Here is a 17,971-nt window from a genome sequence, read left to right on the forward strand (position 1 = left end):
GACCTTTGGTGCGAAAATAGCGGCTAATGGCCTTGCAACTAAGTTTGCTTGATTCGATGGCCAATTTCCTTTGGGTAACCCAAGAGGAGTTATAATTAAAGTGGAGACCCAGGTATTTAAAATGTTTGACCTGTTCAAGCTGTTCATTATTTATTGGCCAACTAAATGGTCTCCAAGAACAAGCAAAAACCATTATTTTTGACTTTGCAAAATTAAGCGTCAGGTTATTATGACTACAATATTCAACACAGCGTGCTCTTAATTCTGTTTTTGCATGCCTAATTACTGACTTAAATTTCTTTTTCCAGAGCCTGTGGCCCCTTCTGTTCACTGTTAACCATGCAGGTATTCTTTTAGACTTGGTAGTACATTTCCTAACTTGTGGAATGCCTTCAATCTGGGATTCAGTGAGTGTGGTGTTAAATAGCTCTTACTGTAGGGATCTGACTCTTGTGTTTCTCTTTCAACGTCCTTTTAACTATTGCCCTCCTTCTTGTAAAATTCTTCTGAAACCAAATATTAAAGTTTTGGACTATAGGGGCAACTTTTCAATGACATGAGTACTGAACATAATAGAATGTTGGTCACTGTTCTTTCATCAGGTCTTGGGCCCTGCTCAAATCAAATGTAAGACCACTATCTCTCTGGTTGCTTCTGTAACCAGCTGTTCCAGTGCACAGTCATTTAAGATGTCTGTCAGAATCCCAAAAACTGAAACAAACTCATGTATAAGAACAGCAGTTTATTGAGTATTGAGGATCTTCTCTGGTCATGCCAGAACTGAGGTTTGCCTGCGCAAAACCCAGTAGTTAAAGCAGCTTGCACCCCCCACCCCCCATCCTGGGGAAGTGCAGCCAAAATGAACTTTGAAAGAGATAACAGTTAAAATGGCCAGGCACTGACCTTAAGCAGCACCTGGTACAGTATAACATCATACAGAAGACAGTTGAAAGTCAGTTAGAAATGCAATTAACCCATTCCTCCACCCCCAGCATACAGAAAGCAGCAATAGCAAAATCCCCATAATAACAGGCCTTCTGACAATGTCTAAGAATCTTATTTCTACACATGTTTACTCATACACATGTTTACTAAGTCATTGTGATGGTAGCTGAAGTCTCCCAGTATCATAACATTATCTGTTTTAGTCACTTCCCTTATTTCCTTCTCCAACTCAAAATCAGCCTCAATGTACACCCACTTGACATATCCCTTAATGCTTAGTATTTCAACCCATATAGCTTCTGTTGGAAGTCAATTACCCTGATGTTCTCTAACTTATTTGATTCCTTGCCCTCTTTGATGTACAACACAACATCTTTACCAGCCTATCCCTCCCTGTCCTGCTATAGAGCTTCTACCCAGGAATGATTGTATCTCACAGATTTCCTTCCATTCTACCACATTTATGAGACACCTACTATATCTAAATTATTATTGAACATCAAGAATTCTAGCTCCCCAATCTTGGCTGAGAGGCTTCTAGCCCGGGCATATAGACACCCATAATGTGTTTCTGTCTCCAGCTGACCTCGCTTCTCTCAGCCCGTTAGCCTTCACACATGAATTTTCTTCGCCATTCTACCCTCACTTCCAAGTTCTATTATGGTCCTATCAATATTATGCTGAGTGTTTACACAATCTTTGGACTGTTGGCTTTCCTCCAGGATTACTTTAAAAGTGCTGTGCCATCTTTTTTATACTAATCACCAGCAGCCTGGTTCCCTTTTGGTTCAAGTGAAGTCAATCTCTATTGGTACAGAGTTGGCTTGTCCCAGAAAGTTTTCCAGAGGTTTTATACCATATGCCACCACCAGCATGATTCTGCGGGAGATACCAATGGACATGGGAACCATCAATGATATGATGATACATATATGATGACAATTTGTGAAGTGATGGCTCCATGTGACACCTTGAATGCTGCAATCTGCATGACTGCATTAGATAATACGTAATAAAAAAATCACACCACTTTTACAGACCCTACGCATGGAGGGACTAGTTCATACAATCAGTACCTCTATGCAATATCAGTTGGGTTAAAAGATTTCCAGTCAGCTACATACACACAACAAAGGTCCATACCAGGTAGCCTTAGAAAACACTGCTTTTCAAATCAAGCCTTTGGTACTAGGTAGTACCTTCCATAGTTATCACAGATTGTTGTCACAGCTGGGTGGATTTATAGATGGCCTTTTTTATTTGATTTCTCCTTGTTTTTATACCATTATTATCATAAGCTGCTCTGACCACAGGAATAATATAAAGTACACAGAGGAACAAGTCTTCTTTTTACAAGCTTTCACAAGATACACTTTTCCAGTAAGCAAGCCATCAGCTGTGGCAAATATTACTACGGTAAATGAGACAGTGATTCATAAACATATCTTCCCAATTTTAAAGGAAAACAAAGCACTGTTCAGGACCACAATTTGGATTTGAGCCACTGTGCAGGGAAAGGGGTTTAATTCTGCACTCTACGTAATTTTGCCAACAGGAACCAAACCTCCTAGGGCTGCTATTAGCCTGGGAAAGGGAAAAAAGACAGCTATTTTATTTAGAACATGTATATGCCTCTTTATTGATTCTTTTTCCCTTTACTGGGAAAGCAGTGTGGAAGCTATTGTTTGATAGTGAAAGGGAGTGAATTATGCTCAAGTTGGGACCCTGAAAACTATTGCTTTTGCAACACACCAGTAAGGTTCTTGAATGGATATTCCAAGTTCACGTCTGGTTTGACCCCACAAACAGCAAAGAAATGCAGAGAAGTTACCTAAAACTGCATAAATAAATACAGCATTGAGAAGTAAGCCAATGTGAGATGGGACAGAGGAACAAAAAAGCCCAAGATGTTATTACGTAAATGCCATTAACATGTTTTCAAGCTTTTCTTTGCATCTGGAAAGGGACAGACATTTTCTTCTTTAAAAAACCAATACCATATTCCTTATTTTGCAGCAAGTAAAGGGCAATTTCACACCCACATGGTCATATTATCATGTAACAACCTGCAGGTGTTAGGCAGTCACCAAGGATCAATCACCAGAGTCAATTTTCACTTCCCCTCAAAAACATACGTCAGATACAAGTCAGCTAGTCACAAGCTATCAAACAAGGAACATGCTCAGAGACTGCAGAATACACATCAAACCAAAGCTTTGAATTAGTTCATCCACTAGTCCAAGCTGGGTGATAATAGCAGAGTAAAATTAATTTCACCAAATAACCATTTTCCCACCTAGTTTCAAAAGAGAGAAAATGCCTACCTTCCCATAAGGTGGAGAAGAAGAAATAAAAATAAGTAATATGTATTTGCATACTGTGTGTGAACTTACTTGTACAGAGGTGACACTATACCAGCAGCATCAACTCACAACCACCTTTTATTTAACTAGTGGTGGTACAGAAGGCAAATAAAAGTGCATGGTGCAGCCTAAGTTGTCTGTACTAAATTTCCTTGCTCCTATTTCCATATTTTCAGTCCTTTATCTCACTGGCAAAACAAACTTTCAATATGGGCCTACATATTTCTTGACCTGCTAAGTATCGTATCTCATAGGTCAGCCAGAGTAATATAGTGGCTTGTGTCTCAAAACAGGATCTCAGAGATCTAGGTTCAAATGTTTACTCTGCCATGGAAACTTGCTGGGTGATCTTGGGCCAATCATACACTCTCTGCCTACCCCATCTCATAGGGCTGTTGTGAGGCTAAAATGTAGGAGAGGAAAATGATGTAAGCAACTCTGAGTTTTCACTGGGGAGGTGGGATATAAATGAAGGAAATAAATAAATGCCAAAGGACAGTACAACACTCCCTTACAATGAAACTTGAAACAATACAAATGATGTAAGAAAAAAAGGAGAATGTGCCCTCTAAAATTAATTAGTTGCATTCAAATCACTGAACAGATATCAAAGTGTTAAAAGCCTAGGGCACAATCCTTTTTCATGTCCAAAAGGATTGCTGTAGGGCATATCAGAACTCTTCTCCCTCAGCACATTCAGAGCTACTTCCATGTATTGATGCAGGGGGATTAGATCTCAAGTATTTTCTTCCATTGTTTCCCAACATTCGGAATTTGCTATTAATAATTCTTTGATAAAACTTAAGGAGCCACAGTGTCAATTTTCCTAAAATTTAAACACACTGCCAATTATGTTTGCACTTTACCTGCCAGATTTGCTCTTCGCTGAGTGACGTGAGTCGGTCACTCTTCAAGACCTCTCGGATGAGACAGTATGGCAGTGACAAGACTTCTTCAGGGTGACTCTTCAGCAGTTCAGAGAGATGTTTCACTAAAAAGTCAACCACAGCTTTTTCCAGCAATGTGAGGTTGAACAGGTCAGCAAGCTTGTACAGGTCCAAGTAATTAAAACTATTCAATTCCTGTTCAAATAAAACAGAATACATTTTTAGAATGAATGCTATGTTTAAACAAAAGTATAAAGGATTATAGGGAGATGGGGCGAATGAGTGACTTCAGATGGAGAAGTCCTTGTCCTGACTTTAAAAGTTGTCTATTACTCTATGTATCATCACATTTCAAGTAGTATGCTGTACCTTGAACAAATTAACAGTTATGCTCCAATCAATCCAGACTCCCACCACAACTACCTGGATTTCTATCACATGTACACAGACAGAGCAGAAAGAACTTTCATTCAGAATGTGTATGTGGGAAATAAAATCAATGGTAGCATTATAAAACCTGCATTACCTTAGGAAAAAAAACTCTGTCACACTTAATGCTACCCTTCTCAGAAACAGTTAGTTCTACAAGGATTTGTTCTTCATTCTACTCCCTTACCATAAAGGCATGTCTCCTAATTTAGTATTCCACTTTCTTCCATCAAATAAAGTTAATGTATTGGAAATCTTCAAAACAAGATATGGTCCTGCTATTTTTCACATCCTGCACAATGAAGAACATGTCAATTTTTCTTTGCTGCTCAGCACTAGAAGTAAACAATAGAATCTTCTAAGCTACAACTGGCACTAGTTCTGTGTTAACAGAGTGTGGAAATCAGTATCCAAAGGACCATCCAACCAATGCCATATGTGGAAAAGAATCAATTTAGTTTCAACTCACCACTTCTGGAAATCAAGGACATTTTCAAAAACAGACGGTGATATGAAATGGGTGCTAGATGTTCAAAGATCAAACATACAAAAATCCCAATGGACACACTAAACCCAGATGAAGTCATTCTTTGGATTCTAAGTCGTGTAAATATCTGTGATGTCATTATGTTGGTATCCCATACTGTTTCCAGTGGTTTCATACACTGTAACATTTTATCTTCATAACAAACTTAGACTAATGCAAGAGTGCCCAACCAAATGAACTTATTTGAATACAGGTCACTCTCATATTCCACTGTACAAGGGTGACTTCACTTTAATTTGGTTAATCCTGAAATATCAGTTCTCAAACCACACACTAATCTATCCTCTTCAAAAGGTCAATTTGAAAAAGAACTTGGTTCTGAACCTAAAATTTTTTGTCTAATGTTATTTTAAACAGAATCAGGTCTTCATCCTGTCTTGGCTCCAAAACTTTAGCTGTGAATTCCACAGCCACAGTACCTCACTGTATCAACCTACTCCAACAAAATTCACCCCACTGTAATACCAATCACTTGTTCATCGCAAAATTACACACTGCAATACACCACTATCCAGCTGATGAAGCTGCCTTACCAGAAATGTCATGCTGTGAGATATATATTACTGATCAGATAACCCAAATTAGTGATAGGCCTTTTGGAAACATAATAACTTGATAAAGGTATGAGAACTGACTGGAAAAAATGAACTTCTTTTGGTACCCAAAAATAATATATTACTTAAAACGTAATTATCTAAGCTGCTTTCTCAGACTACACTTGGAAAAAGTGTTTTTATGAGAACACAGAAACAAATACTCTGAAATAAATTATTTTTAAAGCTATTGTTAACAAGTCAAAATAGGCCACATTGACAATTTTGCAAGTTTTTGGAACTGTTCCAATGCTTGCCAGAAAGTCTGACAATGTAGACTCACTTAAAATGATTTATGTATTGTTAATTTTTTACCAAGGTAACATGGGTTGATTCCCCACTTCAAAAATGAAAGTAGATTCAAGCCGGGTTGAATTCGGAACCTTTTGAGCACAGTTTCATGGTCCTCACTGCAGCTTCTGCCCCCTTGTTCCCAGAAACGCCGCAGCCACGCAGGAGTCCCCACTGTCGGCAGATCAAGTGCGTAATCCACTCAGGGGCTATACTGATTGGCTGCTGCGTTGTGCTGGGGCAGGAATTTTTTAAATTTTCAAACTGATGGATCCATGTCTGCACGAGCATGCACAGAACGACTCTATGAGGAGATGGAGAAACGGTCGATTAAAGCAAAGCCCTGTTTCCACACACCTCCATGTACGCAGATACGACATGTAGCACAGCTTTGTATTGCCTTCTATTCAGTCAATCAGTCAAAAGCCCTATGTAGCTTCGTATCCACATGGATCTCTGATCCGCACATTTAAAAAAAAAATTCCATCCTGATTGGATTGGATGGAAGGCTCCACGTTACTCGCAAGGGCAGGTAGAAGAAGAAGAAGACTTTATTTACAGTCAATGACCAGACAAGGGCAAGGGCAGGTAGTTTGAATCTGGATTCACCCTCCCAACTTCCCCACCGCTCCAGATTGACCACATGTTTTTTTAAAAGGTCCACTTTCTTCTAGGTTCTTAAAAAACACTTGCCGGGGGGCGGGAGTGCCGGAAACGGGATGAAAGTGTTCTCGGCGCTGTTGCAGTGGAGAGTTGTGCTGGAAACCTCGATATTTGGAGTGAGGAGCACGCATCTAATCGTGAGTGGGGAATCGACCATGGGTTCATTTAAATGTTGGGAATGTCTGAAAATTGAGAAAACCTAAAAGTGATGGTCAGCATTGACTGGTGTAAGCCTCAAAAACGGGAAAAATAATTATAAAGTTCATCTGAGACTGTCATGTCAACATTGAGCAATTAAGCAGCGTATAATATTTTAAGTAGGGTCAATAAATACATTATTAGAGGAGGCTTGTTCCACAGGTGAAGCCAAATGAAATCCTATGCTCTGACTGCTAACATCTGTTGGAAGCAGTTTCTGAAACGGAAGTTCCCTTGAAGGTTACATACAAACTTCAGCTGATTTAGAATGGTGGTCACATTGTTCACTTGGTTGGGACATACATCACACTATTAAAAACTCTTCATTAATGACTTGTTTTGAGCCCTATTCAGAATGCTGGCCTGTGCTTAAAACTTTCCATGTGGCTTGTGAAATCAGATATGAAAAGCACCATACATTCTCATATGAAGTTTCTCATAGTTGAATCAATTGTTGATGCCCTGTTCCAGATTTCCCTCATACTCCTTATCAACCTTCTTGATAGCCCCTGGAGTAATGAACCACTGATAAAACAGCTTGTACCAGTTTTCTCTTAATGTTTGGCTGGCTATTAATTCTGTATTTTTTGTCCATAATGCTTCCCATTGTTGAAAGAAAATTTCTTCCTCAATGTTTTGCATGCTTATTCTTACTTATTCTGTTTCTCTATCAAATTGAAGTAATAGTTTGCAACTTTGTCCCAATAAATGCTTTCTTTTGCTGTATAATTGCTTTTTCAAATTCTGTCAGTCCCCTTATATTACCTCTCACATTTTAATTTCATTTTTTAGTCTTGAAACTAGTTGAAAATAAAATTGCAATTATATTTTTTGCCTTAGTCCTTTATTTTTTTGCCCAAATTTAATTTCTCCTTGAACATTTATCCTATCTACATATCAAAATCAGTATTTTTCATCACATTCTTATTATAAAAAGCCTCTACAGGTGATATTAATGGAGATATTGGAGAGCTAAATCTTTGTTGTGTAGCTTTCATCTCTGATTTTTCTTCCATTTTTCACTGTATTTTTTCCTAATTGATTTTTCTAATTCAGCATTGAGGTACTATCTTACTGTGAGACAAAGTATAGTACAGAAAAAGTCTGAGAAGCAGTCTTGAGTTCCAAAGAGATGGGGTGAAAGCAGGTCTGGGAACAGTGTTACTAGACCAGAGGCCATACTGAATTGCCGTACTGAACACCGGCTGCAGGGTAAGCAACCTAATTATAGGAAAATTTGGTCCTCTAGTGATGTGAAGAGAGCTAATCTTCCCATACAAAGACAGCTCTTGTCTTCCAATTGAGAACAATAAGGTGGACACTTGGCTTGATGACTCAAAGATGTTACTAGAAAGGATGCTGACAAAATTATTATATCAACTGGCATTCAAATGGTGCAGCCCAGATAAAAATTAAGCATGTTTGATTTCAACGGGACAAATATGCACAAGATTAAATATCTATCACCCATACAAAACCAAAGGCGCTCAGACTATACATTGGAGATCATACCTGTTGGTCCCCCAGCAATGTGGACTGGGATCATTATACTGAAATAGAATAATTATGTTCTTCCCTAGGCGCTTTTATCCCTGTAAGAATTAAATTCAGGTATCTATCTTCTTCTTCACCTGGAGTGCAAAGCAACCCTAGGAAAGAGGGCATTTTCACCTAATGAAAAAGAGTAGGAAGAAGAGTACAGAAATCCCTTCCTTCCTGGTACTATGGTCCCAATCTACACAAGGATCTTCCATAGTTGTTTTTGGGAATGAAATTTTTGCATGTTGGAAATGTGCCAGTTCAGCTGGCACTTCTATCATGATGATGTGATGATAGTCACATCAATGGCTGCATTCTTGACCCTTATGCATTTACATCCCAATCTTGTTCCACTCCCCCTCCCCCCACCCCCATCAGGAACAGGATCCTTTAACTTCTACCATCGGCAGAAACAAGTATGGTTTTGCCAACCGAAAACCATACTGATCTTGAGTATTTTCCCAACTGAATTCACACTGGACTAGGGCAAGCCTTGCAAATCAATTGTGGTAATTTAAATCAATAACATCACATTCACGACAAGAATTTTTTTGTCTGAAATTAAAGCCATCATAGAACCAAAAAAACATTTAGTGAAAACAGCATTGCTCTTAATGGTAACTGTTGTTCATCGAGTTGTCTTTAATGCAGTCCAACAATGAGGCTGCAAAGAAGATTAAAGAGCAACAAAATTACAAACTATTGTGGAGAAAAGGTAGGGATATGCACAACCTCTTCTGTCTAGGTCTAAACTTAACTTCTAGAACAGTAAGCAAAATAATCTTGAAAGCTTACCCAATTTCAGTTTCCATCTTTCTGAACTTGTTCTCTTTAGGTCCTGAAGGCTATTTTTCCTACAATTAAGGCCTCTTAAAATTCCAAATTAAATGAGCTTTCAAAATGACCCCACCCCTTTTTCCTGGCAGAAGAATACCACTCAGGGCCTTTTGAAGACCTATGACTGATGCAGCTATCCTCATGCTTCAGAAATTCTTAAAATTTTGTTTCCTAATATATGTGCCATTAATGTATCATTTTCTTTCTTGAACCAGGCAGTCTCAGAGCTAGAAAACATTTTGATCTTGTCAGAGAGGACTGTGTTGGGTTACCCTCTGAGCACGCGGAGTGTACAAAATAAATATTTCTCTTTCAAATCTATGGATTTTATATGTTAACTCATAGGTTAATTATTATCGTACCACAGAGGAATGTGATGACATATCTCACAATGGTGCGTGTGTATGTCTTACAGCCAAAGGGCTGTGTCCCATCTCCAGTTTGTATTCCTATTCACAGTAGAACTGTTGACATATTCAGTACAAACTGAGTTTATTATAAAGACTAGCATTTTAGTGTTTAGCTTTAAGAAAATGCTACCATGTCTGAAGTGCTACTTTTTCTCATCTCTATAAATTCTTATTGATTCTTTCAAAGTTTGCTATTTTTAGCATTTACTCAAAAGCTTTGAAAAATATCAATATCTACATTTTCATGGCTGAAGTTTACAACCAACATCTTCTTAGAAGTGCAAAGCTAGATAAATCATCTCCCAGAATATCTTCCAAAGGCTGGACTTTTTTTTAAAAAAAAAGATGATTCGCGTGGGTCGCATCATGCATTTAGGCAGCATATAGAGCTGCAACTATATAGTACCAACATAGTTCCAAACGTGTGCATTAAAAGCAATAATAAACAATGTATAGCTGAAAAAAATAATAAACCTGTTTTTATATTATTTCACAGCTGCTTGCTTTTCCTTCATCCTTTTCAGAACTGCACTGAATGTGCTGCAAAAAAAGGGTGTATATAAGTAACAGGCTGATAAATGAAAGTTAATCACAACCAAGTACACAGCAGAGTATAATATACCTCTGCTCCTGTGCGCTGTGCTATAAAAAGAAAAGAAAAACACAAGGAGAACTAAGGGGAGAGACTGCATTTCTTTATGACCTTATTTGAAAGATAAACTCCTTGGGGAAATACAATTTATTCAGATTATCAAGACCCTGCTGTGCAAATCTACAATCTGGGAGCACACTACAGAGATCAAAAAATATTTACTTTATTCTGTTGGGTATAAAAGCTTCTAATGAATGCATAATTAAGACAGAAAAAGTATATACAGCTTCAGAAATTCCTTCACTGAGCCAAGCCATTAATATCCAAGACATCATACCCAGTTGTTACTCCACCTGCTTTGTATTTGGACTGCACAATAGCTGTAAATCAAGGTATTAAATGAGTTCCAATGGCTTCCCCTCCCCATAAGCACACACACATACACAAAGGGAAAGACACACACATACACAAAGAGAAAGACACAAAAATAAAAGACATGGGTATTTTATTTTAATTCATTCTCTACAAAGAAATATTCAAAATATTTCTTAAAGAATAGAGTTATTCTATATTTTTGAAAAGCAGAAATTGGTCCATCTTCATTGACGGGTACATGTTGCCTAATAAATAGCATGCAATATACTGAAATTAGGGCAGAAACAATAAAGTAATATCTCTATAAATATATTTCAACTCCCCAACAGAACCATCAAAACGGGCAAGCCAATATTATTTTTGCATGCATTAAGTTCTTGCAAACAGGTTCTTAAAATAAAATTAAAAATTAAAAACCCTAAAATCTAGACTGGAGTTCACAATCAAGGCAATCTACAATTTGCTGGGTCAAACTTATACATTAGAAATCCAGTTGCTTTAAAATTAACACATTCCACAACATTTCACAATCTTTTGCCACATCAAATCCTTATTAATTGCAAGAAAATTTATTGTGAAGTAGTGTGTAAAGAGTAATTGTGCCACACAGATAGATAAACTTCTTCGGGTTCATCCATAACATTCTTCAGTATCAACCCCAGGATATGAATCGGGTTTATGGAAAAACTGAAAGTGGCATTTCTCACCCATTTCAAGGGGGTTTATGCAAAATAGTTTCCTATGGTCTTGTTTACCAATTAGCCACAGTTAAGAGACCAGCAACTACCTCTGCTCAGAATCTTCCTCCATTTTGAGTGCTAGCTGTATTTACTTATTTAGATATTTATACTCCACTCTTCCCCTCAATGGGGACCTAATGTGTCTCACAACAGCACTCTCCCTTCCTCCATTGTATTGTCACAAAAACCACCCTTCAAGGTAGGCTAGATTGAGAAAGAATAACTGGCTCAATTCACACATTGTGCTTCCAAGGCAGAGTAATAATTCAGACCTGGATCTTCCAAATGCTAGCCCAATATTCTAACCACTGTATCACATGATGTAGTAGTAGTAGTAGTAGTAGTAGTAGTAGTAGTAGTAGTAGTTTGATTTCTTCGCTGTTCCCTGAGGTTCAGGGTAATTTACAACCATCATTAAAAATATAAGCCAACAATAAATACATTAAAATTAATAATTAAAATGTATCTAACTCTAAAACAATAACTACAAACTATCACAGCCATCATACGTTACATTTGCACCAAACTGAATGCTTATGCAGGATTGGCTTTAAGCAGTTTTGCAAATGAACTTTGTATACCAGGTCATTCTAACTTGAAGTATACCAGCACAAAGTTACCCATGCTAGTGTTCATTTTGGTTAAAGGTGAAAAGGAAATTGGGAAAACAATGAAGTAGGAAAAGCAAGGCTACGAGATACTTTTAACCATGGATAAGAGCCTAAAAAATGCAGCTCTAGTCCCCTGAGGTATGCAGAAATAATTGAGACAATAGACAAGATTGAGTCTGAGCTCAATCTTCTCTTCCAGGATCCCATTTGGGCCACAGAGTAGCTTAGACTGATTCAGTAGCAGATGAAAACAGGAAGGGAATGCAACCAAACATGAACCTATTTTATGATAGTGAAGCAAGTTTTTCTTCTGTACCACTACTACATGCACACAATGCCACCTGGTAGAACATTTACAGATTTTGAGGCAGTTCTCATCCTTCACTCAGAAGTGTTTGACCCAGAAAACAGATAGGTCCATGGTGCCTCTTTATTGATCACATTAGCTATGACTTGGATGCCACGGGATGTTCGGTTCAGTTTCAGGATGTTCCTGAAGTACAGTTCAGTCCTAGATATAAGGTTAGTGTTGAGTTTGTGAAACTTCAAGAGGTACACAAGCTGCTTCAAAGCAAGTGCTAACCATATCTAGGCCCAACCCTTGTCTTTTGTGGCTGACAGTACTACCGCATGTTGGGCTAGTCAAGTGGGTTTGGAAAAGTATAATTTTGACTGCTTTGAAAAAGGAATCATGAGATTCCTTCTGAGAATGGTGTCCCTAGACCCAAATGTCCTGAATAAGCACTGTCTGATGGCTAGTCTTGGAGGAGATGAATTACCCATTTCAATCCTGATTCAGATATGGGTTTGGGATCAAAATGACTTTGGTCATTCTGACTCATCTTCAGAAAAAAGATGGCAATGGGAGTTCATCCCTGTTGGTTCTCTTGTATCATTCAGTATCTGCTAAACAGGCTGACTGATTTGGAAGCGGGCACGCGGGGGGTGGGGAGGTTGCGCTCTGGTGGTTCTCCTCTTATATCGTTGGCTAATTCAAAAAATGGTACTTGAGGACTGCCCATAGCAATTCTGGTATGAACTTCTCACAGGGACTGTCTAACACCAACATCTGTGGTTACCATCTTATGGGTTGAGAACTCCTGGGATGCACAGAATTTTTTCTAGAGTCCACAAATCCATTCAGCTTGGGCAGGATTCCACTTTCCCACACCTGTGCTTTCCCCATAGTCTCACCTCCATGGTGGCCATGCCTCCCAACTCTGCGTCAGGCTGGCTGTGCCACCCCACCCCAACTGAATCCATCTGCTCTGAGTCACTCAGGCAGGCAGGCACCACTGGGTCAGCATAGAGGAAATCCCTCCCCTTGAAAGGGCCATAGCTAAGGCCTTGGGAGGAAGCTACCAACCAGCCAGCCTTTGATCATGCCTGGATCCAGCACAACTGAAAATTCTATCCACAAGAAGCATTTTGTATTGAACTTTAGTTGTTATTTGTGTTAAAGTATGATACCCATGAGCTCCTTTGGAAACCAACTTAACACTGAACATAAGAAATAAAATCAAAATGAATAAGTATACTCCAGTCTTTCTAACACAGACTGAAAGCTCACTGAAAGGATTTTCCACAGTAGGATAATGAGGACTGGTAAGTGCCTGGTTTTTCCTTAGTGTGTAGTTTCATTCCCCTGACCTCAGGATATTCTTCTTCCCAGGAGATGTGAAGCAGCCATTGTGCGGTGATGCTCACCATGCTCTCTCAAAATTCCAAGTGTGCCACAGCCTCAGAACATATGAGGATCTCTGGTCTACCCAGGCAGTAAAAAATGTACCTTCATGTGTCCTGCACAGATATGTATTACTATTTTTCCAAATGAATGTGGAGGCTGTTGTGATTAATGAAATACAAATCCATCATTATAATTATGTATTCTTTTCAATAACTTATACTAGTCAATAACTTTGATCGTGTGGGACTTCGCAAAATTTTTGACATTAAAAGGAGCCCCCATGTTAAAAATGTTGGGAACCACTGATCTGTAGGAAACTGCTGAGAGAGGTCATCTATTAGTAGCAAGGTGCACCTCATAGAAAACCCTGTGTGATGTAGTTGGGCCTTCAGTCATAAAACTCACTGGCTGACCTTGGAGAAGGCAATCTCTCCCATGAAAATCTTTCTCCTGGGAATGCTGTGAGGAAAAAGTGGGGAGGTAGACAAAAGTGTCTGCTGCCCTGAACTTCCAGAGAAAGAAGAATAAAATCTAGCAAAATAAAATATTCTGTATTCTGAAAAAAACTAAATATTCCAACAGGAACAAACTATTCAAATCACACAGGAAATCTGCATGATATTCCAAATACAGAATCTTTGTTGGTCAAGAGAGTTTTATTTATTTTCCTCATATATGTATTTGTGAATACAGTAGACTGAATCCCAGTGCCTGCCTAATAAGGTATCTACTTTACTAAAAGCCAGGCTGATAATCCCTTCTCTTTTAGGCTAGCAGACAAAATTATAAGGAATCCGTCAAAACCCTACCAAGCACCTGACGCACATCTGAGGCTGAACTTATTCTTTTCCATCTTAACCTCTCTCTATAGCTTTTGGTTGAGAAGCAAGATTTAAAAGACGAAGGCTACTTGTTCTTCAGAAATGTCTATTAAGATGGATAAAAACCAATTTAAGAATTTTGTGTATGTGGGTGGCAAAGAGCGGGGAAGCTGGAATAAAATATTCCTCCATTTCTTTCCAAGAGCTCAAGAGGCGACATGCATCTGGTACTCATATTTCTATTATCTCGCATTAGAGCAGCAAGTCTCTTCTTTCAGGTCACGTCTCCCACATAAAAGTGCTAAACTAATGCCGTTTAATGACAAATTAATGTCCATGAATAAAAAATACACCTCTAATAGCATAGAGTAATTTGCCATTACAATATCATCATTGGACATGCCCCTGGTTTAATACGATGTATTTAATTCATAACTTAATGAGTGATATATAAAAAGAGAGAGATGAACCCTGCAATTACATTTATGTGAGTCTGTCACCTTATTTGTAAAACCTTAGAGTCATTTACATTCAAATTAGAACAAATGAGTGATTTCACAAAGTGCAAATGATAAATGACCATTGCTGCACAAGACAGGGCTGTATTTCCTGCGAAACCGTTAACAGTTTCCCATTATTTGTTAAAAATTACAATGCATATTGCCCAGTGTTGTGTGAATAATGACTTTTTTACTGATTAGGTCACAAGACTAATATGGAACAAAATAAATAATTTCTTTTCATTTTTCCCCTGGATTCTTTCACCCTCTTGGTGTTCTAATTTATTCATACTAGTGGACTCACACTGCCACCTACTGTCTAGTAATGAGTTTTGCAGGGATGTCTACTAATATTTTCTGAAGCGGTACAGTAATTTATAATCCTTCAGAAGCAAATGCTTTCCACTTGAAGTAACTTCTCTGATGTAATACTGGTTGGTGACGTCAGTTTCTCCTACTCAACCCCCACTTTCCCTACCCACACTGAGCAAAGTACTGATGACAAGATTTATTTCAAAGTTGTCACAGTTGTCAAAGTTGTCACCGGTGTCACAGTTCTGGGCACCCTTCTCCTAGGGAAGAAGGGAAGTGCAGGCGCACCATCTCAAGGAAGGGTGCATACCATTGCAGAGCCAAGGAAAGAGCCAACTGGGCCTGCAAGACTTAAGTGGAACAAACAGAGGAAGACCAAACACTGCTAGCTCCCTATGGAACAAAGGCCAACACAAGAGAATGGGCCTACTCAAGTGTAGGTACAGTGAAGCAAGAACTGGGAGTGACCAGGGGAAGAGGGATAAAATGTCCCAGCTAAAGGCTGGGAAAGGACTGTGGGTAGGCAGGCTTAGGCCTTTGCAGGTGAGAACGAACCATGCCTCACAGAGCCTCAGAAGCCAGAAGTCCTGGATCCAAGGGAAGCCAGAGAAGAATGTTTGCTACCTGGCCCAGGCAGATGGGCTACCTCCTGGTTTAACCCTGCATGAAAGGTGCAGCAGCAAGGACAGAAGCTTAAGAAGAAGGACTCAGGCAGGGAGAACTATCCTAGCATCAAGGTACATACAGGTAAAGCAAGGAGTCTTGAACTGGATGGGCTACAGCATAGTGGTTGGAACTGGAATTGTAAAGAAACCAAGCAATTAAACTTACCAACTTCACAGTACTGTGTGTTGCCTCATCTTCATCAAAGATGAGAAAAGATGGCCCTCTCTCCAGTGCTGGGGATGCGACCCCTGGCCTTGAGAGCTTTCCAACGCCTCAGCACAGGATACCAAGAACCAGCTCTTTTTGACAAGTTACATCTCCAAGTTTATGTTTTGCATTCAACTACATAAGTGAAACAGCCATTCCTTATCAACTGCTACAGGGAATGCTGTCTTCAAACACTTCTCTTGTACCTTAAGCAACAATAGTAAAAAAATGGAGGACAAATGTGCATCCTCTGGAAACAAATGCTTATTGCTACAGACGGTTCTTGTGTCATCTATGGAAATTCCTCAAAAGTTTTTTTAAACATTCAGGAAAATAACACGGTTTGCTACTGGAGAGGTGGAAGGGATCCTTCACACAGAAAATAAGCATGACTGCAGGAAAGTCAGGACACAGTAGCTTTCCACATGCAGGGATTTTCTGAAAGAAGGAACAGGTGGCCAAAAACATTGATGAGCAAACCTCATACTTTTCTCTTTTGGTTTTCTTGAGTCTACTTGATACAATAAAGAAAATATTCACATTTTGTAAGCTTTTAAAATAGAATATTCCCAAACATTGCCTTTAAGAGGTGCACTGATACCCTGTACATTCCTTCCCAATCATGAAATAGATGGGATTGGGAGGCAGACAGAATTGCAGTCCTGCACTCAAGAAAGCAAGATGCCGACATCAAATTGGGGCTTTATCCATTTGCAAAGCTGAAGTTCAACTGGTAAACTTTTTACCATCCATTTAATGCAGATACAATAATAAAGGCTGCCCATCAGGCTCACCAGAATTTGGGCAGTGATATCCTGACTCTAGGCTTAGACCAATGACAGAGCCATTCTTCACCTGTACCCCAAACTGTGTTAGGAGATGCCATCCACCTGACCATTTCCCTATGCCAATTAGCATGAGGGATCAGGCACTGATGTCCAGCACCAGGAGAGCTCCTCCCTAGGAACTTGGTTTGGACACTGCCTGGTTTCCTCTCCTCATCCTAATATACTTCAGGGTGACTGTCAACCTAGTTCAATTAACTTGCATTAATCCTTTCCTCTTAGTTAGGGCCTTGCTCAGTCTACTTTGAACAGGCCTATTTAATAATAAGTTCCTCATCCCAGCATGCTAGGAAAGGCATTACCAAAAAACACACAAAAACCAACTGGAACTAGTCCCCCAAAATTTCCAGTCAGTCCCAAAGCAATCAACTAATCCTAACCCGTATCTTGAAGGGCAAGTGGGGCAGCTTTGGCAGCAAAAATCTGAGTCCAAATAGACATCCCAGTTTTAAGTAACCTTTCAAGTCAGGCGATTGATCAGGAGGACAGTGGGAGGCTGCACACACTGCCCAATAATACCCACCTCAAATCTCCTCACTGTTGTTTTATACCTCTATTAGATAAATCCAGTTTTCTGAAATGATCCACCAAAATCCACAATGATCCACAAAATACAGAATGCAATACTTTAAAAAATAGACTGCAGTAAAACACTAGCAATGCAAATACATCAAGGGTAAGTTCCACAGATTTGATTCTATTTATTGGCAAATGTTTAAAGCCCAGAAGCACTAACAGCCTCGCTATGTATTATGTCCAGTCACCCCCAGTCTTCACAATAAGAGGTATGTCTCAAGTTCTGTTCTGGGAACTCAGCTCCTGGAAGAATGCAGCCTGACTTGGATCATGACCATTGCACACAGGGCGAGAGTGTTTATGCTTCCCCTCTGTGCCCTTTTTGCTACACATAATG

At 39.1% G+C, this 17,971-nt stretch overlaps 1 protein-coding gene across 4 annotated transcripts in view; it reads right to left on the bottom strand.

Moving 5' to 3' along the window:
- KLHL32 (kelch like family member 32) overlaps positions 1-17,971 on the bottom strand; it is a 101,770-nt gene that overhangs the window by 35,658 nt on the left and 48,141 nt on the right. For 3 of the 4 annotated variants that reach the window (XR_007244297.1, XM_048494095.1, XM_048494108.1), the window contains exon 7: positions 4,175-4,390. The exons of the other annotated variant lie outside the window; for it this stretch is intronic. Coding sequence is in view for 2 of the 3 variants with exons in the window: in XM_048494095.1 (XP_048350052.1) it covers positions 4,175-4,390 (216 nt within the window). In the remaining variant the exon portion in view is untranslated. The remainder of the gene's footprint in view (positions 1-4,174; positions 4,391-17,971) is intronic. 4 annotated transcript variants of the gene reach the window in all.

This window comes from Sphaerodactylus townsendi, linkage group LG01, assembly GCF_021028975.2.
Source record: "Sphaerodactylus townsendi isolate TG3544 linkage group LG01, MPM_Stown_v2.3, whole genome shotgun sequence".
NCBI classification, from domain to species: domain Eukaryota; kingdom Metazoa; phylum Chordata; class Lepidosauria; order Squamata; family Sphaerodactylidae; genus Sphaerodactylus; species Sphaerodactylus townsendi.